Source organism: Triplophysa rosa, linkage group LG17 (assembly GCF_024868665.1).
Source record: "Triplophysa rosa linkage group LG17, Trosa_1v2, whole genome shotgun sequence".
Taxonomy (NCBI): Eukaryota; Metazoa; Chordata; class Actinopteri; order Cypriniformes; family Nemacheilidae; genus Triplophysa; species Triplophysa rosa.
In genome coordinates this window covers 19,867,180-19,892,573 of record NC_079906.1, presented here as the reverse complement: position 1 = coordinate 19,892,573, position 25,394 = coordinate 19,867,180, and the positions used below count along the sequence as shown (strand labels likewise).

Sequence of the window (25,394 nt, the reverse complement as noted above, 5' to 3'; positions counted from 1 at the left end):
TTGAATAGTTATGAATGCAGTTACCCTATGAAATACAGTATATGTTGCACAAAAATATGTAGCCAGTAACGTTACTTGTAAATGCTGTGGGTTCGTTTCAATTTACTTTATAAATGACGACTGTTTGACTGTTTTAAACACGTAAAGCTGTGTAGCATTACGCTACCAAATCAATTGACAAAGTCCAATATCAGTCGCGGGCTAACGTAGCATTACATTCCACGTTTCTTGTAAGCTAATTCATTACGATGACATAAAATATAATTAATTCATTACCTCGTCCGTGAACATGATGGGCGATCTCCATATACGCCTCTGGATGGTGAAAACGACATGTCTCATAATTGCACTCTCCTGCATAACGTCATTTAGCTCCGCCTTTTGTTGTTGTTTCGAAAGTATGCCATCTAGCGGTCCAAATATTCCATATTGTGGCTTTAATAAATATACTAAACGATATCTAAATACTAACTTTAAACAAGGGAGGGTTAAGTTAAGAAAATATAATAAATTCGGTGAATCTTAAAAATAAAGGGTGCGATGACATAATGTTTGGTTCAACAAAGAACCATTCGGTCAAAGGTTCTTCCAAGAACCATTTCTTTCTTTCCTTTTTATATTCTTAAGAACCTTTTTTCCGCCACAAAAAACCTTTTGTGAAACAGAAAGGTTCTTTGGATGTTAAAGGTTCCTTATGGAACCATTTGGACAAAAAAGGTTCTATGGCATCGTGAAGCACCTTTATGTATGTGTATATGGTTTGTGGAAACACTTACTGCGTCACTTCTGTGCAATTGCTCAAAAATATACTAAGTGGTCATTTCTTTACAATTAAAAATGGCAAAAGTTGTTTGTGTAAACCACATATGCATGTGTCCGTCCTTGTGTGTGTGTCTATGTGTGTCTGTGCGTGCGTGTGATCATCACATGATAATCACCAGAAGCATCACTGACTGACAACCTTTGCTCACATTACCTGAAATTAGCATTTCAGGTCTGCATTGCATATTTTTAGCTGCATGTTTTTCATCGGAGGTGAAATGTGGGTTTGATGTCTTCTGCAGGCAGTTAGCTCTTATATCTCTCCCCTTATACACTTACACAGACCCTTGTTGCTATTTCAGTGGACATGACAGGATATAAATACCGCAGTACATTTGTGAAGGGCCGGTGTGTGGCATGCCCCTCGCTGTGTAGGAGTGTGCGTCTGAATCAATGCGTTTTGTTACAGTACGTTCCCGTGCAGTGTAGTGGAAATCATTTTCCACCAGAGACATTTGCATAAATGCGAGCTTGTGACTGTTTGACAAACACACAAATAATCTTTGTCTCTTGTTGCCTCGGAGCTGGATGGAAGAGGTTCTTAATGTTTTAATAATGTTTGTGTTGAATTGTTTCTGAGTTTCAGGTTTTTCCCATTCGCGGAAGAGGTTTCGTCCACAGATGCAGGAAATCAATACAGTCAGTGGGCCTTCTGGATCATAGTTTCATGAAAACAACAACTACAACAAAAATGCGAGGTATATTTTAAAACATTACCCAGATTGTTGTTGCTTTAGTTTCAGTACTAAAATATAAATCCAACTACTTTACTTTACTTTGTTTTATTGGTATAGCTGTTAATATACTGTACTTAAATAAAAACTAACACGTATCACCATTAAATATTACTAAGATTACTTGATAAATATTTTCATTTTGGATTTTCTCTCATACTTTGTCTTTGTTGTAGGTTTTATTCTTTGCACGACCCTGAGCTTTATTCAGCTTTTTTAGTCTTATAATGTTGAAAATCTTTCTCTCTTCAGAGTCATTGAAATTTATGGCCTTTGATCATTTCATTTTATTTTTTCCGTCACTGGTGGCACACACACTTGATCAGTGGTTCTTAGAATTGTATGTTTTTGTTTATAATTTATGATCTATTTACAGTATACATATGGTTTTGCGCCTCCAACGCTCAGCTCACATTGCACTTCAGCAACGTGGTTATTAATGTTTTCAAGCTGTGCGCTCATTAGAACGCACACAGAAAAGATATTATATTGTTTGCCTTCAACATCTGTGAGTGATGCCTCAATGTTAAATTTGTGTCGAGGCAGTCCTTTTTAAATGACATGGTACCAGCTCCCACTTCAACAGTTTAAAGTTAAAATACGTATATATATATTTCGTAATTCTTAAATGGTACTCTGTGTGTGTGTTTTAGATGCTGCTCTGATCTGAGATCAAGAGATCGATGTCTGTCTTACAACACCGTAATTTATGGACGGTCTGATGATTTGATCAAAGGTGCTACTTGGCCTGAAAAGTTCGAGAACCACTAGACCGGAAAAAAACTCAATGGCGGCGTGACCTTGAGAGCAGGTCGCGCGGCTCTTTTCATCACCCGCGAGTCGGAGAAGAAAGGTCCGAGATTTGGCCGCGTCTCAGTTATTACACTAGAGCGAATCGCTGGATTTTAATGAGCAAACCTCTCATTTCAGAGCACATTCTGATGAGCACAGTTTTGAGTATTTCTTTCATGTGTAAAGAACTTCCTATTTACTCTTATTAACGCGGATGTAATTATTCACCAGCAGATTATTCACTCCCACAATAACAAGCGCGAGAAGATTAATGATGGGACGGCGCCATTGTCCGCGAAGTACGTTCACCAATCATTGAAAGTGTTAGAAGAGAAAAAAAGCTATTAAACAATGCAAATCAAACCACATTCCTCAAACCGGCTCAGTTCCACTGTTCACGCTGATTGCAGAGAAATTGCAGATAACTCCATTAGAGGAAAGAATTGAAAATACGATAAAGCGGAGGAGCTGATGTATGATGTTTCCTCTGGCTGCAGGTTCCGATAAAGAGCTCATTTCCAATGAAAGAAGCACTTGACAGAGGCAATTTTGCTGTTTTAACGAACGCTGTCATTAACAGGCGTGAGATAAGAAACAGAAGTGATTACCCATAATGCCATCCTCAAAACACATGCTATTATGCTCGGTCATTAACAAAAATCTCATCTGCGTGATGTGGGCAAAAAGTTTTTCATATCTGAAATTTGTTACGCACTAGATGAGATATTCTTCAGCGCTGCGTTTGGGTCTGAAAATGGGTGGCAGCATCGTTTTGTTGTTTGTTTATTCGTCCGTCTGTTTGTTTATTCTGACCTTGTGCTGCTTTACGTCTATTTAATGTGCCGTTCTGGGTTTGGTTCAAAAAAGTGTTTTTTATTCTTCTGGGAGGAATCGGCGGTGAGGAGACAGCTAATCGAAGTAAAACATTATTTGGCTGTCAGTCACAGCTAAAAGTGAAGACTTAACAAACAAGGAATTAACGGTGATGTCGATTTTTTTCATTAAATGGCCTTGCGGTGTGTGTGTCTAAACATTTTGACATATAGGTAAACGTCGCTTAAAAAATATTAGTAATGGTTTCATTATAACGTTTCAATTATTTCAGCTATTCCGTATATTGATTTGACCTTGTAAGCTTTATTCCTGCTGTTTGTCAACACTGACAGGAGGGGTCTTTATTACTGATGGGATGCTGTTGTTTCCACATCACTGTTATTTGGCCCTAATGAAAGTCATAATTCTGCGTAAACCACGGACATTTTATAGAAAGCAATATAAATGCATTGTAAAGTCCAAATTATCATTCTGATAATTGCCATCCAGATGGCCAATAGCGAATCCTCTTAATCACAACCAAATTGCTATTGTGTGCTCATGACGAGAGTTTCATATATTTTACTCTAGTTTGCCTTTTAAATATATGAAGAATCGCGCTGCTCGGCGCTTTCGGATTCGTGTAGCCTCACAGGCGCACCAGTAAGACTCTTCTAGATATCATTTAGCATTATCATTAATATTAATGAAATGGAGATTATTACAGTGATTCCCTTTTAAATGATAAAACAATCAATACTGTGGTTGAAAAATAGCAAGCAGCTTAAAACAGCAAATGCTTCTGATTTATAAGTGCGTTTACTTTAAGTTTTGTTTGACTGCCTGAGACATTTGTTGAGATGGATTAGGATGCTTTGCTGCAGAGAAGAGACGATGCAAAATAATATTTTAACTAGTTTTGATTTGTTGTCCATCTAAGCATCCTTAAAGGTCCAGTGTATGAAATTTAGTGGTGAGGTTGCGAATTGCAGCCAAGGCTCACTCCCCCCTACCCTTCCTTTCTCAAAAGGTGGCTGACTTCAAGATGTCGTCACGTTTTCGCTTCTTTGCCGAAGGAGATAACGTGTTTATGAAACGCGCTCTGTAGAGCAGTTTGTCTGTTTAGGGCCACTGTAGAAACAACATGGTGAATTTTATGCAAGTGGACCCGCGGTGTATATGTAGGTAGAAATTGCTAATTCTAATTTAAGAAAAAATAGGTCTTTATACACCTCTGAAGACATAGTTATGTATATTATATTGCATTTCTGTTAATAGATCCTCCAGAAAATTACACATTGGACCTTTAAAACAAGCCAAACTCATTTTTAGAGAGTAGGTTTATTTTTCTTACCGCATTAGCAAAATGTTATTTCTTGTTACAAGCATGAACCTTGCTAAATTTAGTGAGTAAGTTTCATTCGCCGGTGGTGTAAAAATAATAAATGTGGTTAAAAAAAATGCATCCTCTAAAAACTGTAAAAAGCAATTTTGCTTGTCCAATAAATTTGCTTCTTTTTATGAATATATTTGTTTTTATTTTCAAGTCAAAATTGAAAACTTTTTAAAAGCTCCCCGAGGTCCACGTACCCCTGCATGAGAATCACTAATGTAGCTGACAAAAACATATACTGTATTCATATATTCATAGCAGGAAAGACTAATAGCATCCATTATGTGTCTCTGCACAACTGTTATTTACTGTAATTGGATCCTATTCATTTACAGTTCGTACAAATTGGCAGAAAATGTCAACCTGCAGATTGTGTGTTGCGGCAAGATGGAAGGACAACAGAAGCATAACTCATACGGCACTCAAAAAAATCACACAATAAAATCCATAGATGCACAGGCACGGGCACACATGCAAAAATATTGATTACTATAGCTGCATTTATTGTTCTTGCAAAAGAAATGCTTTTTCCGTAGAATGATGAATTCTTATATTTCTCTCCAGGCCTGAGGGAGAGGATGCTAATAAGGAAAAGTTAACCACACAAACACCAACCATATGCCGCCTCTGCATGAATGAAATATGCGGACTCAAAGCACCCAAGCCGTGTGGATGTCTCCAGACACCTGCGGAAAAGTCACCAGACCCGTTCGGTTCTCTCCGAGCAGGGACAGAGCTGAAACCTCAAACTCTCAAACCATTAAAATGAAGGATGGATGGCCCAGGGGATGATGACCAGGGGTCTTTTTTAATAGACTTCTGTGGCAAAGGTCTTTCTTTTAGTCGTGCGCTCTTACCATGACGTGTGACCTGTATCACCCTTCTCAGATCATAGGTAACGTTATCATCAACATAAGATAATTAAGTCTGTGATCACCAAGACCCTCTTCTGCTGGACGCTGTGATGGCATGAGACTGCTGCGTGGACCACAAATGAAGTTGATGGGTCTAGGGTCCGGGTCTGAATTATTGATATGGTTCTGTATGAGTGGGGAGTTTTTAACGACGGTCATTTAGAAGATGGAAAGGCATCGGCAGGGTGCTAAATCTGACAGCGCGCTCCACAAACAGCGTCTTTATTGGCCGCACAGATGTCCCGTGTGTACCGACTTCAGAGCTTTAGTTCATCAAAGACGTGCATACACAGGTCTGGGATCAGCGGATAAGGCCATTGGCTTTGGAACAATATAAAGCGGTAGGCTACACTTGGATTTGTTGGCAAGATGGGTTCTCCGCAGAATTTAAAATGACCACCAAGGTTCCACCAAGATTTTGTTTTAGTGTTGTGCATTGTAAGTTACATTGCATTCAGTGTTGGATGTTATAGAAGTAATTACTGTAATTAAATTACATTTCCTCTGAATATAGTAAAGAGTTTACTCTTCATTTTTGATTAAATATTACTTGATGTACTTGCATTAATGTAATGGCTATACTTTTAAGTTTAGCATTAAACAATGTTGAATTTAAATTCGAAATTTTGCCAAGTTTGTGTTGTGAATAAGTTAGAAATGCATTAGAAAAAAGTTTACTTTGTTGAAATTCATATTAAAATGTATTGAAAGGTGTCATGTTTACAGCTTGTTACAGGAATGTTTAAGTTTGAGAATTTTAAAAGTTTGAAGAGGTTAATTTCTATTGCCCGTGTGGTTGATAAGCATTTGAGGAATTAGTAATGAGTAAGACTTTACGTTTTAGGCAGCTTAATTAGTGAGTAATCTAATTACAAAGTTGACATTTACATTTGCACATCTGGCACTGGGGCTCGAACCAATGACCTTTGCAAACCCGTCAACTTGCAAACCAATCAAAACTAGCAATTAAAACCCCTCCCCCAATATCTATATAATAATTCATAAAGACAGATGTACAGTATAGTTGACAGTTCAATTCTACCATTGTTTAAAACAAATCTACACCTCTACTGAGTCAAAAATATAGTTGTCAGCTTCTCTTTATTGTGTTGCAGTTTTAACTAAATAAAGATTGTGGTTTTGATGATACGGCACGTTTTCCACCTTGTTTTTTCCTTTTTCAGATCACAATGCTAAACATTGAATGGAAGTAAGAACATATTTTTTGTCTTTCTTGAAGTAAGCCATACAGCTTTGAAAGAACATGAGGGTAAGCAAACAATATCATTTTTGCGTGTTCCTATATTTCTTTATTATAGTGGAACAATGTGTTCATTCTTGCAACAGATGAAGCGTGGCTATGTCCACGTCGCTGACTAAGGATGCGGGGAACATTTTTCATACCATTAGCGCGAGAGAAAAACTGTGTTTATCTAATGGAGCTTTGTCGTGAATGTTAAAAGAATGAGCTCAGTGCAGTACAGAATACCAAAATATGGAGGAAGCACCCTACCTGATCCTATTCCCCAGGGAATGACGTGTAGAGATAGAGGGAGAGAGAGACAGACGCGACTAACAGGCTCGGAAGAATGTGGGAATGTGGCTGTTTTAATTAAATAATATTTTGCGGTGCATTTCTTTTGTAAAACTGACTTCAGGTCAGGTACTTCATAGAGGTTCATCGCCTCTGGTGTGTGCGCGTTAATATGAGATATGAGCTATCGCTTAATTGTGACATATAGTGGAATGGGATCCGTGTTGCGTGCGCACTTATCACCAGGACGCGACGTTCCTGTTGCTTTAAATTTCAAAGATCACGTGCGTGTTTATATGCTGGTTTAAATGTAAAATGTATGAGAGATGCAGTGTAACATTTCCAGCGCTTCTAATACAGTGCTCTATTTTTTTGAACTACAGGAACACTAACATTTAATATTTGTATCCCATTTATTTTTCTTCATGTCTTCTTGGACTGTCAACTGGATACAAATGTCACCCGATACTTTTGGCACTTTGGTCACTGAGTTGTGTCAAATGGCATTTTGACAGCTGTCAGTCAGACTAGACTCTCATTTACTTGCAATTACAGTCACAACCTATAATTCATGTTGTCTGTCACAGCTCATATAGACGTTATTTATGTCTTGACTATATATGTTAACTCGATTGATGGTTTGCTGATTGCGTTTCTGTTCTGTTTATATATCTGCTTCCCTCCCCACACGTGTCTGTGTATGAGAGAGAGAGGGGGGAGAGAGAGAGAGAGAGAGAGAGAACTCTGCTTTGAATGCAGACACGAATCATGGGGAATGCGTGTAATGCTTCCCTCTCACTCTGTTCTCTGTAACTCCACAGGGCAGATTCTGTGTGATATGACACGAGCGGTTTTGGGAACGTCGGAAAGACACTGAAGAAGTCGCATTTCTGGACATCTAAAAGCTGAATCTTTCTCTCCAGCCAGCAGCTCATCTACAGTCAACATTCGTACATTCTGGACCTGTTACCATTGGACTGGCACCACTGACCGTTTCACCCCCCGTGGATACTTCTCCAGACCGCAAAGGATTTGCGCAATTTCCAAGACAGGACGAAATTATTACTGATTTACTTTGCTCGGATGAGTTTTCTGTTTGCTTTGCTTTTGAGTCGTATTCCGTGCTGTAAAATTAGATCCCGAATTAGACAAATAACAGTTCAGCAATGATTGTCCGCGTGTTTGCTTCTTAATGCAATTTGTATGTGTTAAATGAAATGCGTAAAAAGGAAAACGGCGCGTGTCCTAAATTTTCCTCGGATTAACTCTCTTCGCGTGCCGACCACATTCCCGTGACAATCTATGGAAGTAAGGCAGTTCGCATTGAACTTGAATTAAGGCGGGCGCTGGGATTATCTTCTGCGGGACGGAGTGAGGATGCAGTCGGGGATGCGAGCGCTCTGTGCCGGCGGAGGCGCGTCTCTCTGCTGCCTTCTCATGTTATGGATAATCTACACCCACCTCCTAAAGGAAGGCAAGTGTTGAGCATCACTGCATGGCTTTTCCTAGAGTAACACAGTCCAAATGGACCCAAGCCTTTCTATGCAGGGGCTTTTGTTCCTATTCTAAAGTTTTTTCTTAAAATGCAGCTGTCGGATATCTCTGAGCCAAGCTTTTGTGCCTGTCTTAACACCCAGGGGACTCAAGCGTAGTGCCTAGCACAGATAAAGCTCCTTTGAGAGACTCTGGTGATATTATTATGGAAATTCACATCATAATAAAGAGGGCAAGCATCACCGTGGCTTTGAAGAGTCCATTGTGATATCTCAGATGGTTATAGTGTAAAACCCAACCGCTCCTAAAGTTCTTAAGGTTTTTATTGATCCAAATACTGTGAATAATGTGTTTAGGGAACATTGCATTTGTATGCATGTGTGTATTTGAATTCCTGCTTGGTAACATGCTCCACACGCAATGATTTTTTGCCTGCGTGTGTGTATGCGTCTGACATTTCTGCACGGTTTTAGTTCTGGGGTTCGAATCTGACTCATGTTTGATCAGCTAACTGCCCTAAAGAGGCATTTGGAGGCATGTCAGTCGTGCACAGCGCTTGTGTGCCGATGTGGAAGTTTTGCAGATGGCTGTCAGTGGGGGGGGAGAGTCGGGAGGGTGGGATGAGGTTTTGGGAGGGATGGGGGGCAGTTAACAGAGGGTATAATAAGAGATATTAAGGATATTAACTCTTCATCTCACACTGAATAGCACAGTAATGCTGCAGATTTACAGGCACCCTGCCGCACAAATCCCTACGTTTACCGAGCCGTTCAGCATACAACACATTAGTGGGCGTGCCAGTGTGTTGTATTTCGGGGATCAAACACACCTAAGCTCTCGCAGTTAGTGGCAAAGCTGTGTGCTGTATTTTTGGGTTGGCGGGCTCTAACTCGGGGAACATACATTCAGACCACCGTGAAGGCTTTGAAAAATGCAAAGCAAAAATCTCTCTCCAAATTATACAACCGTCGTCTTCATACTGCTGTAATAAACGTTTTAAAAATGTGCTTGGCCATGTGAAATTCGCTCGGTCTTGTAACACAGACATCACGACTGAATGAATTTCGGTGTGAAGTGACAGCCTGTGATTGCGTTGGTTACTGTAGTCTGATGACCTTTCATTTCGGTAATGATATCCATGACCCCTCTGAAGCTGTGGGTGAGATATTGATTGATCAGCGTGTGTGACCATCGACCTTTGCGGCTGTGCGGCGAAGCGTAATTTACAGATAAAACCCTGACCCTTGAACTCCGTGGCCGTGCGATGAAGTTACTTCATCACGCCTGTCTTTATAATGGCCTTTTAAAAAGACCCGGCGTACAAATACACATCTCGGTGGTTTTTGTAAAATGAAGGGATGATATGGAGATGCGAAGTGTGTGTGTGCCAACAGCGTGTTTTTATTCGTCATTTAATTATGCCGTCCTCTCAGGCCAGGGCTGTCATCCAGAATCACAACAGAGTCGTCGTGATGACATCACCGATAATGCACGGACCGTTTTCATCGCTGCCCGGCGTAACGGGAAGGACAGAGACGAGATGAGCGATTTACAAGATTAAAATCAATTGTCAAGAGTCCAATTAAAAAAATTCCCCCTCCTACCGTAGTGGAGTTCCCCAGAAAGCTCAGAGCGACGATTAGTCATTTGTTAAATATTGTAAAAAGATTTCAATGGTGTTCGAGCGTTTCATGCACCGTCACACGTCCAAACTAACTGTGCAAATGTAATTCAGCAGCTTCACACTATGAGATGCAAACCAGCAACTCTGCAGCCTGTTTAAACACAAACCCACTGACCGACATCTGTCTTGTGTTGCTCAAGTGATCCTTACCGTAGATGTAGTTTATTCCATTTTTATTTTTAATTGCTGTCTTTCATACAAGTTTAATATACCGAATACAAGCTATCTGCAGTATTTCCAGGAGTTCTAATATACCTGCAGTTTTTTTTTCACTGCCATTCCCATTTATCTCGAACACAGTTGTTCAGCTGGTGCATGAAGCCCCAGGAGTCAGCGAGCTGGCACTCGGTTCAAGAAACATTTTTGAGCCAATCATCTGAGCCGTAAATGTCATGTGACTGATGACACAGTAGTAAAACTCCTCGGAGCAGACAAAGAAAAACGAAATCGATTTCGAGCCCTTCAAAAAAAAAACATACGCTTCTGCGAAAATTTGTGCGTTGCTTCGGAAAATGTTTTCCAAGAAGAACATAATTACACACTTTTAACTTTTTCAGGAAATACACTTAAGGACGGCGATTTATCTGTTGATTCCTGATGGTCTGTGTTTTACTCCTGACAACCACCGGCGGTGATTTAAGGCCCTTTGATTTGTAGTAGATGTTGTTCTCTGAACGTAATCCAAAAACCCCTCTATGAGCTGGAATAATTCATATCAATAAACGCGTCTATGGTGGAGAGACAGATGGAGTGTGTTTGGCTCAGGATTTACAGGATTGATGTGTGCTTGTCTGTGAGAAAAGAGATACAGCGTGGATACTTCTAAGATGGCCCCATTACCTGCAACACGTGCTCTGGTCTGACAGGCCCGTTTGGGGGTTCGGTAACAAAGAAACGTGTGGGTCGCTCTGAGTGGCTGTGAATCCTGCCCTGACAGAACCCCCCCACAAAGCCCCTCCATTCGTCATGGCAACGACAGGAAATCAAAGTGCGCTTGGCTGTGGGTGTGCACTCTGGGCCACGGAACAGACAGATGGATGAGCTGTCAACACCATCAGCGGTGCCAGCTTATTTAACAATACATTTGGAAATGTCAGAGTTTCCCCTGCGCAGAATTTTCACCATGCCACCCGCGGCACCTTTTGACCTCTTCCATTACCCATTTTTAACGGTGGGCAGGATTGTCTTTGCTGTTGAAATGCAGACGGTTTTAATGCGTCTTGTGGGAAAATAAATCACAATGAGAGCTCCTTTATATCTCAATTGCTTCTCCTGTGCAACAATGGGATGGAGAGTAAAAATGGAGACCTAATTCTTAGATTCTGCGAGTTTCAGAAGAGGTCTCATGCAATGTCGCAAACGATGCAAAAAAGTTTACAAACGCATCTGAGCTACGTGCCAGAGGAAAATTGTATTGCTCGGTTGTGTTTCATTTGAAGTGATTGTGAACTGGACACTGGTTTTGTGTCCATACGAAAGCAGTGAATGGGGTCCAGTGCTGTTCAGTTACCAACTTTCTTCAAAATATCTTCTTCTGTGTTCTGCGGAAGAAATAACATCATAAAGGTTTGTAGTAACAAGAGGGTGAGTAAATGATGACAGAATGTTCATTTTTGGATCAACTATCACTTTAAGTCTTGAATGTTTCTTGTAAAATTGCTTAGGAGAAATAAAAACGATTGAGACGATTGTTCGAATCCATGAAGAGTATGGAGGTGTAAAATGAATGTAGATTGTAGAGCTAAAATAATCGGGATTTGGGTAAACGTGATGAGAAATCTTTGAGTTCATATTGAGCTCTTCAATCATATTGACTTTTGATTGCAGACTTAACAAATCTGAGCTCAGTTCGTGACATTGTTCAGATCTCTTCTGAAACTTATTTGTGAGATTTGTTTTCTCAGGAGAAAAGTTTCCTCTCCATTTAACCTCTTTGATGTCTAGGAGAAACAATTACAATACTAAAGATATCTGTGATTTTTCTTTCTTATGGCACTATGTTGTAGCTGTATGTGTTTGATATTTCTCCTAAACTATTATAAAAATATCACTAACAAAGTTACTCTGGGCATTAAATTCGTCCTCTGGGATCACTTGGCTAACACACAGCATATGAATCCACAGTCATTTTACACTGAATGCCACTGTCATAATGTTGTGGTGGGCAGGCCAGATTATGACATTTCCAACAGCACAGTTTGCAGAATGCAAAGTAGCTCCCAGCATGCCAGTTAATGACATTTATAATTTATAAGTCATAAAGAAATCACTTGCGCCTAGGTAATAAAGGTGCAGACGTAAACGAAAGTTTATGAAAAACTGTGACGCTTTTTAGGGCAAAATCGATTGCGCGGCATTCTGCAATCCATTTTTCAGTTTTTATTTCTTGGTGAATACGAATTTAATTCACGTCAAACGCCGGCCCGCTCCAGTCTCTTTATTTGTTGATTCCTGCGATCTCTTTCTCATAGCTGAGAGGAACTCTGAAGTGTCTAATATATGAAGATGAATGGCATGGCGTTCTGCAGTATTTTAGCTCGGCTGCTCCAGAGAGAGAAACGCTGTCTCTGTTTGCCGTCGTCAGATATGGTGTGACATGATGTTGCCCTCGGTCCACTTGTGGTTGAACGCTGAATGACAAAGATGTTGAAAAGAAGTTCATAGCGTGGGTTACTTGGCTCTTCCATGCACAATGCAGGTCTATTTCTGAACATGTTAATAGTGAAGACAAAGTACTGTATATAGAAAGACAATGCGTGACACAAGGCTACACAAATGAGGTTGTTAACTGTAATTGATTTAAACGGCTCTTTTAATAGTGATGGGTTAGTTGGTCGTGTGTGAACTGAAGGGATGTAGGTTCATGTCACAAACCTGTCACGAGTAAATGGAGGTCATGACGAAGGTCTTATTTAACCTGACATCAAAAAGAAAAAATGAAATATGTTTTGCTTAAAAGAATAGTTCATGCAAAAATGAAAACATTTATTTTTATGACGTTTATGCTCGTTTCTTGTTTAAATTGTGGATATTTAATAATAGCGCATCGCACCGTCGTATTTTGTTGAGTAAATATCATTGCTTTAAAATATTTTAAGAATAATGATGGAGAATGAATATCAACAAAATACTTCATTAATTAGAGTTAAGTCATTTAGTTTTGTGATATAAATGATGTCACAGTTTGAAAGATCCTATATGTGCTGAAAAGAAATACGATCTTTCTTTCTTCACGAGCTAAACTCTTAAAGGGGCAGTTCACCCCAAAATAAAACTTCGGTCATCGTTCGTTCACCCTCACGTCACTCAAAACCCGTATTTGACTCTTTCTTCCGTGGAACACAGAAGAAGATTTTTTAAGATATGTGTTTTAATGTCGATGGAAGTTAGTGTGGATCAATGTTGTCTGGTTAACAAAGTTCTTCAAAATGTCTTCTTTGGTGTTCTGCAGAAGAAAGTCGTACAGGTTTGGAATAACATGAAGATGAGCAAATGATGAAAGAATTTTCGTTTTTGGTCAACTCTCCCTTTAATCCTTCCGTTGTTTCAAATGATTTACCGTAACAGCTGTGATTTTTGTTTCACATAAGCCTGAATTTCTTGCCTTATCTGCTGTCACAAACGGAACAGAAAGCAAGCGAAGAATCCACAAAGAAACAGGTGTCAACCTCCTGTCAGGTTTGGAGGAGGTTTTGAACCGCGCTTGCTTTGAGCTTCATGTTCCCTTGCAGTTGTACCTGAAACTCTTGACTGGAAGTGACTGAAGACCTGAATCTGTTTCCTCTGATGGAGGAACTGAAGAGGAGAGAGAAGAGCAAATCTGACTCTGGTGACCCGGTCTGGGTGTATAATCGCCAAGTGCATGTAGATCCCTATCATTCGATTCTGTCTATCACGTCTAGACTAAACAGGCAGAAAAACATCCTGTCATATCAATTAACTTTAACAACCTGTGATAGAAAGGCTGTCAAGATTTTGGCACATCCATCCCTCTGTCTGTTTATCTTTCTCTCTCTCTCTCTGTATCCAAGCTTATCTCCGTCGGTCCCCATTCATCCTCTGGCTGTGAAACAAGGCGAGAACGCTGGTGTGCGAAACCTCAGAAGTCTGTGTCCGGCGGCACAGGACCGTTTTCACGGGCTGTTGTGTCATTTGTATGAAACGGGGAAACGGGCATCAGGGGGCTGTAGCAGGGGTTAATTCTCTTATCTAAATTCTGAGCTGCTGAGGATTAATGTGGGCCGTTATGGAAAGAGGTTGTGCCTCTATTTTGGAGACGTATGATCAGAGAGAGCGAGCGATAGGGAGAGAGAGGTGACCTTCAGCGTTCTTCATAGTCTTTACAATAATGATGTCTGCTGGGATTTCTCATCTTCACTCGACAAGATGCCCCCATCGCTGTCAAGGTTAAAACAATTCCAATAGACTTTGCATCTGACACACATGGCCTGAAATTGCCAGTAAGTTTCGCTCTTGATGTTTTTATTTCATATTGCATCATCGCACAAAGTAGGACAGGGAAACATGTTTTTTTGTACTTTATACCCCAAGCATGATTTTGAAGTGGGAACATGCTGAAAATTGGTTGATGGGGCATGTTTTTCTTTAAGTAAACAAATTATTGCCGCTTGGCAAGGCATGTGCTGCTAAGGTAAGCATGGCTATTACTCTTGCTAATGGAGTATTTATCTCTGGTGTGTAATTGAGCCTGGAGCGGTTGCGCTTGGGACATGAATCATATACAAATTGTGCGACTTATTGAGTAGAATCATGCTATTAGTTTTCTTAGTCATTCTAATCGGAAGAATGCCATTTAATACATTTTTAAAAGACAGTAAGGTACTGTACCTAAGGCCTCGCTGCATTGTAAATATAGTCACGGTTGAAGCAGTTTTTTTACTTTATTCACAAAAGCATGGCCTCCCATATCTGATTGTTCAATAAGATTCACATGAAAGTTTTCTTCTACTTGATAGCTATCGCTTGCTGTCATTCTTTGACTTGCTTAGCAAACAGTGACGGAGAGCACTTCCGTATTTTTACTCTACTTTTACCGTTTTTCTGTTTTTACTTTTGACAATTTTTTTACCTCACTACATTATTAAGCATATGTCATGCTTTTTACTCCACTACATTTCATAAATATATTTTCACATGCGTTTTTTTAACTTTAATACTTAATTACATTAAAACTTTTCTACTTTCTTACTTTTCCTCAAGGACAATTATTGAGCAAAAGTACTTGAGTAAAATAAGAAAGTACTAGATTTTTGTAAATAACGTAAAAAAATCAACGTGTATTTATGAAATGTAGAGGAGTAAATGTAGAGATGCACCGATAGTAAATTTCTCCACCGATACCGGTAGCCGATTATTCGGGTGATATCTGCCGATACCACGATCATTTTCTGAATGTTAGTAATTCATATAACACGGCTCGTTGGAATGCTTGGTTCTGATTGGCCAGTCGAGACATTTGCAGGTTCGTTATTCCCAGATGACCACCTCTCAAAACTAATAGCACACCGTAACCCGGATGCAGCAAATCATTTTGACAGTTTTTTTTGACGAATTAATATGTAAATGTATCTTTTAAAAACATATATGACATTATATTTACAAATTATTAAACCAAATTGCCTGTTCGTGACATCTGAATGTCGTTTCTTACACTAAAACCGAAAGGAAAAGGCTTTTCCTCGCAGAAGGTCTGCATTCAGTAAAAATTAGCTGATAAAATATTTCAAATTCACATTTCATGTCCAGTTTCTTTCTCATGTGGCAAGTAGCCGTGTAATAAGCGGGATAATGTACAGGCAGCCGGCTGTTATCGCGAAATAAGCCCCTTCAAAGTCGGGGCACACTGTCGGGGCTTATTTCTGTGATAACAACCGGCTGCCTGTACATTATCCCTTATATATAATGACTATTAATATTGACCATCAAACTGGTGATGTTTCTTAGCATTTTCCATACACAGAGGACCTTGTCATTGTCATTTCCTATCCTCTTTTGATTGACAGGATATATCGGCCCTGATCATCGGCTGTTTTTAAACTATCGGCCGATAGTATGAAAAATTGGTTTTATCGTCCGATACCGATTATTGCCCGATATATCGGTGCATCTCTAGTAAAAAGCATGATATATGCATTACAGTGCAGTTTAGTAAATGTTTAACTAGTTCTCTGTACTTACTAATAAATACTTACTACTTTATTGATATACTTATATATTTTAATATTTTAAAAAGTACTGTTGACACCGGTGTATAAAGACGAACAAAATTATTCAGTTAAACAGAAGGAATCGGAATGGCCTTGGGGAAGTGGGTTTCTTTATAGTCCATTAGGCAACCAGCTAGCGGTGTGTTTTAAAGCACTCTGAACACTTTAAAACTGTTTGTATCACACTGGCAACCGTCCGCAACATCATAGGTGTGATCGAATGTATACACAGTTAAGTACAAACATGATTTCATTACGTAAACGTCAAAAACTAGGCATATTAATAACATCCAGTGTACGTTTCTCGTAGATGAAATGTGGCAGGTGGCCAGTCCATTGCATTTCACCGTCAGTTTTGTTTTCTTCTTGACAGGCAGGTGTCTGCCCAGGCCAGGCTGACCGTAATCTGTTGTTTTGAAACTGTAATTCTTGAGGTTGCTGGACTGTGAAACAGTTTGGTGGTTCGGTTTGAGAGGCCACCCACTTGGGAATTGTGTGTTAGACGGGACGTCCTTCTTAATCAGCGCAGGTCATCGTCTCCATCGTCATCGTTTCCGCACTGCTGTCTTTGCATTTCGAGGGGTCAAGCGCAACCGTGTGTGTGCTTTTTGGGGGGGGTTGGGTTGTGCAATATGAAGAATGGCATTAAGGCGTTCAGCATCGCAATCAGCATTCGTTTAAAACCAAAATCATGGCTGACGTGTGGCCAGCCAGAGGATACAGTGAGTGAATAGACACAGTGATTTGTCCTTTGTAAGTGATTTTGGATTTTCAATGCGGTTCTGCATCTCGCATTGATTAAGGTGCTCACGCGGTGTCGTCGCATTTTGGAGGCTGTATTAATTTGTTGCGCTTTTTTGGGCCGATGAGATCTGATTGGCCCTGTGTTGGTTCTGATCAGAGAGAATTATTGTGCCCTTGAAATGAGCTTTCGGTGAATGAGAATCTTACAGCCGTCGATGGTGATTCATCACTCTCCTAAAGTTCTATTACAGATATAAAAAATCCCCTTTCATTACATCTCTGTTGGCCCTTCAACAGTATCACACAAGATTAATTAATATTGTAAATCTGCTTTTACAGCCATTTTTAAAAGCCGAGTTGTACCCGCTTGCTTTTTTTGATGGAACACAAAGGTCTGAATACAGGAAGCATAGGAAAGACGGAGACTTGAATTATGATTAGGTATGTACTGTATGAGTTAGCTAATGTCTTGCCGGACGCGTTCTCGTTCTTCTCTACAGCTTGTTGGTCATTGTGGTCACTTGAATAGAAAGTAAGCTTTGCCAGCACACTGAGAGTGTCAGAAATACTCAGCCAAGCATTTATGCCTGTCAGAGCAAGCGGTCTTTGAGGGGAAGTGGTCTCTCAGGAAAAAAAAGATATTGTGCTTTTATGAAAGACTGGAGCAAAAATCAGCACCTCCAGAGGAAAGCAAAAAAGCTATGATTTATATAAAGCGGCGCCTTCAAAAGTTTCTGGTCTCACATATTTATCTTTGTTTCTTTTGATGGCCTATTCCCAGATGAGAATATGAGTTGTTCCTCAGCTTAATTCCTTTTAAAGATGGAGAGATCTCTCTGATCCACTGCCTGGTTTAGTTTAGGTGGTTTAAGAAAATGCTTCTCTGGATGTGGTTTTGGAGATCCAGAAGAATAATGTTCAACAATTTGGTTTTGTCAGTGCCAGCACTGGGGTGTGGAGATCTGTTGGATTGCATGTTTTTCTTAATCTGTACTATTGTCTTGTTTTCCAGAAAATACATCTAAATGAACACAGTTTTCCCCTACACAAAGAAAATGTATTTTCCTATATGTCAATTCATACAATTTACATTTAGTCATTTAGCAGATGCTTTTATCCAAAGCGACTTGCAATTGAGGTAAACGAAAGCAATCTGTGCAACTAAAGGACAGCAATGCATAAAACGGGGAGCTGTGAAACGGGTCTCAGTTAACACAGTATATGAAGATATATATTTCTTTTTTTTTTAATGAAAAGAAGTAGAAATAGGTGTCTGTAATATTGGGTCAGATGTTGATGAAAAATATGTGTTTTTAAAGGTGGCTAAAGTATCTGCCAAAGAATTCTTGTAGAGACCGCCAGATCATTCCACCAATGTAGTTTCCATACAAAATCATTTAAAATATATTTAAAATATAGAATAATACATTGTTTATGTATTACAATATATTGAGTAATACACAAGTGATTGCTGCTTTACATTTGCTGAAAAATATAAGCACTTGGTATTAGTGAATGGAAATGTATCATTTAATATATTGCATATGTTTTAGTATATTTCCATATATTTTTGTTGGGTTGCCATTAGCCACAAATTTAATTCAAGACATGTTAATAAATCTTAACATGTTAATACGATCATGTCTTATTTATCTATTTTTTATACAGTATATATAAATCGAATATATTAATAGCTTCAAACAAATAATTTGTTTTGAAAACAAGAATATATATTCACTTATAAAATAATAGCTCTCATTCATTAATGACTGCGTACATTATTCTTATTTTTAAACTTCTCACGAAGCGTACACACGTGAATTTGTTTAAATGTAGCGTATATGCGGTTTAAGTTACAATTATTGTTCATTGAATGAATATACGATGTAGTATGAAAGTTTGTGAAATTGTTCTTACGCAGATTTCAAGCACAAATATGTGGGTAGTTGAAAAAAGAAACTATGTCCTATGGTGTGACAGCAAAATTTAAGAAAAAACAACAACAAGGATGGTACATATTCCTTATGCTATTTTTATATTATAAATATAAATATTATTAATAATATAATATATTTTCTAACTTTTTACTTAAAGGACACATGGTACCGTGTATTTGTCAATTACCCATGTTGTGTATACGATAGAGAACGAGTTATCAACCTCATAATTATGCAAATTAGAACATTAACACAAATTCACAGTGTGACCTCAAAACCCAGAGAAAAAAAGGCTACCAATTATAAAGAGCGACACATTAAACACACAAAACTTACATTTATTTTTGGAAACGGCTTGCATCTGTTTTTCTCTCTCAAACCTTTCACTGTGATATCTAATGCCTGTATAAAACTGTATTCATTCACTTAAAGGCCATGACTGTTTCTAAAGCGTGTGTGTTTGCGTGTGCTCCACAGGTCAGTTGCCGGTAGGCACGTGTGAGATTGTGATGTTGAATAGAGACAGCAGTCAACCCAAGCGCACCATCGCCAGGCAGACGGCCCGCTGTGCCTGCCGTAGAGGACAGATCGCTGGCACTACAAGGGCCCGACCAGCGTGCGTGGATGGTGAGATACAGCCCACACACGTACACTTTCACATTGTGTACATGCGCGCACACACACACACACCAGTAGCCTACGGTGCACGCTCGCACGTATCCGCTCACAGCATGAAACAAGTCACATCATGCCGTTCGACTTCACTGTCGCATTTGCATTGTGTTCTTTTTATTTCTAGTGTCAAACTCTGGATATAACACAATAGCCACATGTAAAGAAACATGGCTGTCACCGACATGTTATTGTCACACTGGAGGACAGCTGAAGCTTTTGAAAAGGGGAAAGAACAAATTCAGTCTTTGAATTGCTGACTGTCGTCGTGGTTTAGAAAGAACGGCTCAGGCTGTCTGTTCCACTGAACCCCGGATCTGGTGGAGCATCTCAGGGGGATGACGACGTTAGGTTGTTAACCTGAATATGAGGCTAGTTGTTGGTTTTCGTAGCGGATAAACCTATTCGCCTGACAGATGGGGTTAACGGTTCGCTTCTTCAGCGCGATAGTGTTTTTGGTAATGTGAGATCTCAGGCTCTTCAACCACACATTAGAAGCACTTTGTAACGGCAAGACCAGAGTAATTAACCAAGAGAGAACCATAATTACAGCAGTGGGGAATTGATTTTTATTGGCTTTCTCTGCTTCGTTCATGCTCCATTAGTGGTGGATCCATTAAAGAAAGACCTGTTGCACGCGCTCGCTGGAGAATTGCACAGTAGATAATGACAGGCGTGCGGAGACGACTGCAGTTTTTGAGAATGTGAAGGACATTAAAGATGTATCCTTCCATCCGTCTGGACCTCGTGTCTTCTGCTTTACGGAGCTGAACGGTAGAGTTCGGTCATTTAAAATGGCATTCCCAATCTCAATGGTGAAATGGGTTTTTACCTAAGGTGTGTATACACATTTCGCACGTAACTAGTGTGAGTTTTAAAGTTGTTAGATGATGGAGTATGCTTGTGTTGAAAGAATACTTTAAGTAAAGTACTGCACAGCACTACTTGGGATCTTAAAGGTAAGATTTACGGATTAGAGAAATCACAGTTACAACGAGAAGCTATAAAAAGATCATAATGTTGCATTTTGTGATATATGCTTACTGAAATTTGGCAATGCCTTTAATTCTGTTTTAAAATAAATACTATTATTGTATTGTGGCAAATCAAGTCTAGTGTGTTGAATTTCAACAGAAACAAACCTTAGGAATGATATAAAGTCACCCAACAGCAATGTGAAAAATATCGGGATTATTCCATCATATACTGTAGCTGCTGTCCTTCAAAAATCTCAACATTTCGGGATTTTTATTATTTGCCATAAGTCATTATTATTAGTCACCCTTTATGTTTGTCACTGGGTTTTGCAAATATCCAACCAATATAAAGTATTGACAACTGCTTTTCAGCTTTAACAGCGGAGTATTTATTCATTTAAATTCATTTCCTAAAAACCGTGAATTTGGACATCTGAGGTTTCTAAAGGACAGCGACGATGTGTTCATTTTTGAACTGTTACTAAAATACACGTAAAAGCATTAAATTCTCTGTTTGCAAATTGTAATTACAGTGTTAATAAATTGTTTTATAATATTTTCATTTGGAATTTGGGAAAAATGTTGTCACTTTTTCACAGAATTAAAGAAAAATGATATTTTACCTAAACACTAACCGATAAATGGGTATATTTAACTATAAAATAATTTTTTACTTAAGTCTCTAGAGTTCCTTTTTCCAGAGCTGTATATGAGACAGAACAGGACAGTATATGAGTCCTATACTTATTTTCTCATAATCACCAAATCTTGTCTTTTTCCTCCAGATTTCCGTCTTTTTTTTTGCTGTGAATCAGACGCTGTAATGTCATTTTGGAGCTGCTTCAAAGCGCACACTTTATTGAAGAATTTCATGAAATGAATACAATGAACGGGAAATATATTTCTGTTGAGTTCTGTTCCTGCAGAGGTAGTCTATAGGTGAGCTTGTGTGTGGCAGATGGGTCCAGGGGGCAGATGGTCGGGGGGTGTGGGGGCCGGGTCTCCCGAGGCCCTTGTCCCTCCTGCAGCATGTCCGTGTCAGAGTTTACGGCGTAGGTGTGTCGTGCTGGATAGAACCGGCTCAGGTGTTGCATCCGAACACACAGACGAATTGAGTCATGATGCGGAACAGCAGTGCCATGGGAAACGGTGTGTGCGTGGGTGTGATTCATCCTGTTTGAAGCTGGACTCGTTTTCTCAGCCGAAGCGCACTGGTCAGTGGGTGGTAACTATCTTTCTTCATATTCAAGGGAAAGTGGAAATAGAAAAATGTCTGGTTGCTTTGTGTTCATGTCGATGTTTTCCGCCGCATTGATGGTGCTTTTGTGCGTGTGTTTTGGGTATATTTTGCATAAGCCTGGCCCATATACACTGACCCTGAAAGAGAAACTATTCCTGTTCCCTCTATTTGCCAGCGGTTAATGATCAGCGAGTTTGGAGGGGAGGCGCGCGGCTCTCGGGGAGAGCACGTGTTTGCGGGCCGCATGTATTGCGGAGAGCAGAGCCTCATCAGGCTTCAGATGAAACAAATAGGGTACGAAAATATCTGCTAAACTCTGCGTGTGCTGTAATCTGCCGCTCTCTGCTTCCTGTGTGGCCTAGTTAGAGCACTACATTGTGCCGAATAAGCAGGGTGCACATATGCATCTCACATGCATTAATGATAATTAAGAGTATATTCATGTTTGTATATTAAAGGTTTAGATTTGGGATTTAAAGCCTCCTGTGGAACAGAACAGCACCTTTACAGATTTGTTTTATGCATAGTGTTTCTATTTTAAGAAATCCTGTATGTGTGATGTCTGTACTAGTGCTAGTATGAGTACTTGCTTTAAGTCAGTACTTGTTAGATCTTTTTTTATTCTGATTATTCTGAACAGTCTGGATCGATGTGTAGCAATCACGGTTTCTTACTGTACTGTATTGGTACAACCAAACAGGGACACAGACAGAAAGGCTACTTTGTTGATATTCAGTACTAGTTCTAGTAAAGACTTGAAGTCGCTACCGGAGATTGTACTTGCTTGATGTTAATAGCAATGCTACTTGCTTGAAGTCAGTGCTAGTATGAATACTTGAGTTAAGGAATAGTGCAATTATGAGTACTTGCCTCAGTTCAGTTTGTATGAGTACTTGCTTAAAGTTGGTACTAGAGCTAGTACGGGTTCTTGCTTGAGGTCAATACTAGTGCTAGTATGAATATGAGTACTTGCCTCAGTTCAGTTAGTATGAGTAATTGCTTGAAGCTGGTACTAGAGCTAGCATGAGTTCTTGTTTGAGTTCAGTACTAGTGCCAGTTTGCTTATGAGTACTTGCCTCAGTTCAGTTAGTATGAGTAATTGCTTGAAGCTGGTACTAGAACTAGTATGAGTTCTTGTTTGAGTTCAGTACTAGTACTAGTGCAAGTTTGAATATGAGTACTTGCCTCAGTTCAGTTAGTATGAGTACTTGCTTGAAAGTGGTACTAGAACTAGTATGAGTTCTTGTTTGAGTTCAGTACTAGTACTAGTGCAAGTTTGAATATGAGTACTTGCCTCAATTCAGTAAGTATGAGTACTTGCTTGAAGCTGGTACTAGAGCTAGTATGAGTTCTTGTTTGAGTTCAGTACTAGTACTAGTGCAAGATTGAATATGAGTACTTGCCTCAGTTCAGTAAGTATGAGTACTTGCTTGAAGCTGGTACTAGTGCTAGTATGAGTTCTTGTTTGAGTTCAGTACTAGTACTAGTGCAAGTTTGAATATGAGTACTTGCCTCAGTTCAGTTAGTATGAGTACTTGCTTGAAAGTGGTACTAGAACTAGTATGAGTTCTTGTTTGAGTTCAGTACTAGTACTAGTGCAAGATTGAATATGAGTACTTGCCTCAATTCAGTAAGTATGAGTACTTGCTTGAAGCTGGTACTAGAGCTAGTATGAGTACTTGCTTGAAGTCAGTACTAGTTCTATTATATCGTTGCTATCCTTCCAAAACCTCGGATGTCCAAATTCACTGTTTTCAGGAAATGGAAAAAAAAATACTTTTTGAATGATTAAATACTGTGTTGTCAAAGTTTCAACACTTTTTATTGGTTAGATATTTGCAAACCCCAGTGACAAACATAAAAGGTGACTAATAATAATGGTTTATGGCAAAAGATACCAGGTTTCAGAAGGACAGCAGCAATATGTACTTGTCCCAAGCCAGTTAGTATGAGTACTTGCTTGAAGTCAGTACTAGTATGAGTAATTGATTGCGTAGTGCGAGTATGAGTGTACATGAATTGAGGGTTTGTTCAAAATCAATTCTAGCACTAGTGTGAGTTCTGGTTCGAAGTCATATGACTACTAGACCAGAGCCATTACTAGTGTGGTTGCAATTACGAGTGCTAGTTTAAAGTCAGTTGTAGGCCTAACTTTACCATTAGTGTGTCAAGGTCAGTTGTAATATTAGTATTAGTGCTAGATTTATTTATAACTATATATGTTTTATTCCAAATGATTTTAAATGCTAGTATTACTACAGCATACCAAAGCAAAAAGTCAAGATTCAGACTAGCGTGGGATGGTGTTTATTTGTTCTACTCAACAATCGTGGATTTTTATACATTTATTGGATATAACAGTATATCTTATATCCACAGAAGTGTCAAAGCTCAGCTAAAGGAGAGAAGTCACGGCCTTAAGTTTATTGACGTGTGAGATTACTGCAGATATTACTTTGAGCTCATAGTGCTGGTCCACGCACTCCAGAACTTTACATTCCAACTCAAATAGTGTGTAGTGACGATCGTTACCTCAATATAACCCCACTTCAGAATGAGGTATCGCAGCTTAGACACCCTGACCGACTGTGCGCTAAATACCTCTCTGAAGCGTTCCAGCTTCATTTAAGCCCATTGATTTTCTTTAGCTCTCTTTGTTTTCTTTCTTCATGGCCCAGTTGTATTTGTGCTTTTGAATACTGTCCCTCGGAGGGAGGCTTGTTTATGTGATGTGAGCTGAATTTGATTGTTTTTTGGCCCCCGGGGACTTGGATGGGATCTGTAGCGCTGGCTCGGCTGTCCAGAGCTTTTGCTCCGGATCGCTTTAAAGCCATAATTCTTCATTTCAGCAGACCCACTTACTTTGATAAATGCCCAGATAGAGCTTTGAAAACCATATCACACTCAATATTCATAAGTACTGCCATGAGTCCTGCTATGTGTCTCGGATCAAGCGAATTATTGCAAACATATCTTGAGTGTCTGGTGACAGAAATGTTTGAAAACAGGAATAGAAATTTTGTGGATTGAAAATTGCGCCACCAAAGAACTTTGCAGGACAAGATTAATAAAGTTGATTATTTTTGTGATTGTTCGGTTATTTAGGGTTAACCTAGATATTTCACATAACTGGGATTTGAATGGCTCAGGATTTTTTGGATTGATGGATTTCTGTCTAATGTTTCATTGAAGCATGAGCCTTGATTCAGACGTTTCTTCTAAAATCCTGTGAATAGAAGCAAATGAGTGAAGAGCTGTACGCATTTAGAGCTATAAAATCGTGCACAGCAAAGGTAATTTCGTCTCCGAAGAATTTTATGAGAAATGTTCATATTGAAATCGTCGCCTTGATTGCAGACTTTGATATCTCGGAAAATCTGAGCAGAGCTTTGTGATATTGTTGAGATCTATTCTGAA

General features: G+C 39.3%; 1 protein-coding gene across 3 annotated transcripts in view; it reads left to right on the top strand.

Annotated features, from left to right (window-relative positions):
- The first annotated feature begins 1,408 nt into the window (after positions 1-1,408).
- Positions 1,409-25,394, top strand: part of tafa5l (TAFA chemokine like family member 5, like) — a 44,628-nt gene continuing 20,642 nt past the window's right edge. The window contains exons 1-5 of one of the 3 annotated variants that reach the window (XM_057356475.1): positions 1,409-1,520; positions 5,119-5,809; positions 6,653-6,738; positions 7,824-8,476; positions 19,566-19,715. In XM_057356475.1, coding sequence (XP_057212458.1) covers positions 8,380-8,476; positions 19,566-19,715 — 247 coding nt within the window. In that variant the 5' untranslated portion in view covers positions 1,409-1,520; positions 5,119-5,809; positions 6,653-6,738; positions 7,824-8,379. Of the gene's footprint in view, positions 1,521-5,118; positions 5,810-6,652; positions 6,739-7,749; positions 8,477-19,565; positions 19,716-25,394 lie in introns of those variants that run through there. The other 2 variants (XM_057356472.1, XM_057356473.1) reach the window with 2 other exon arrangements.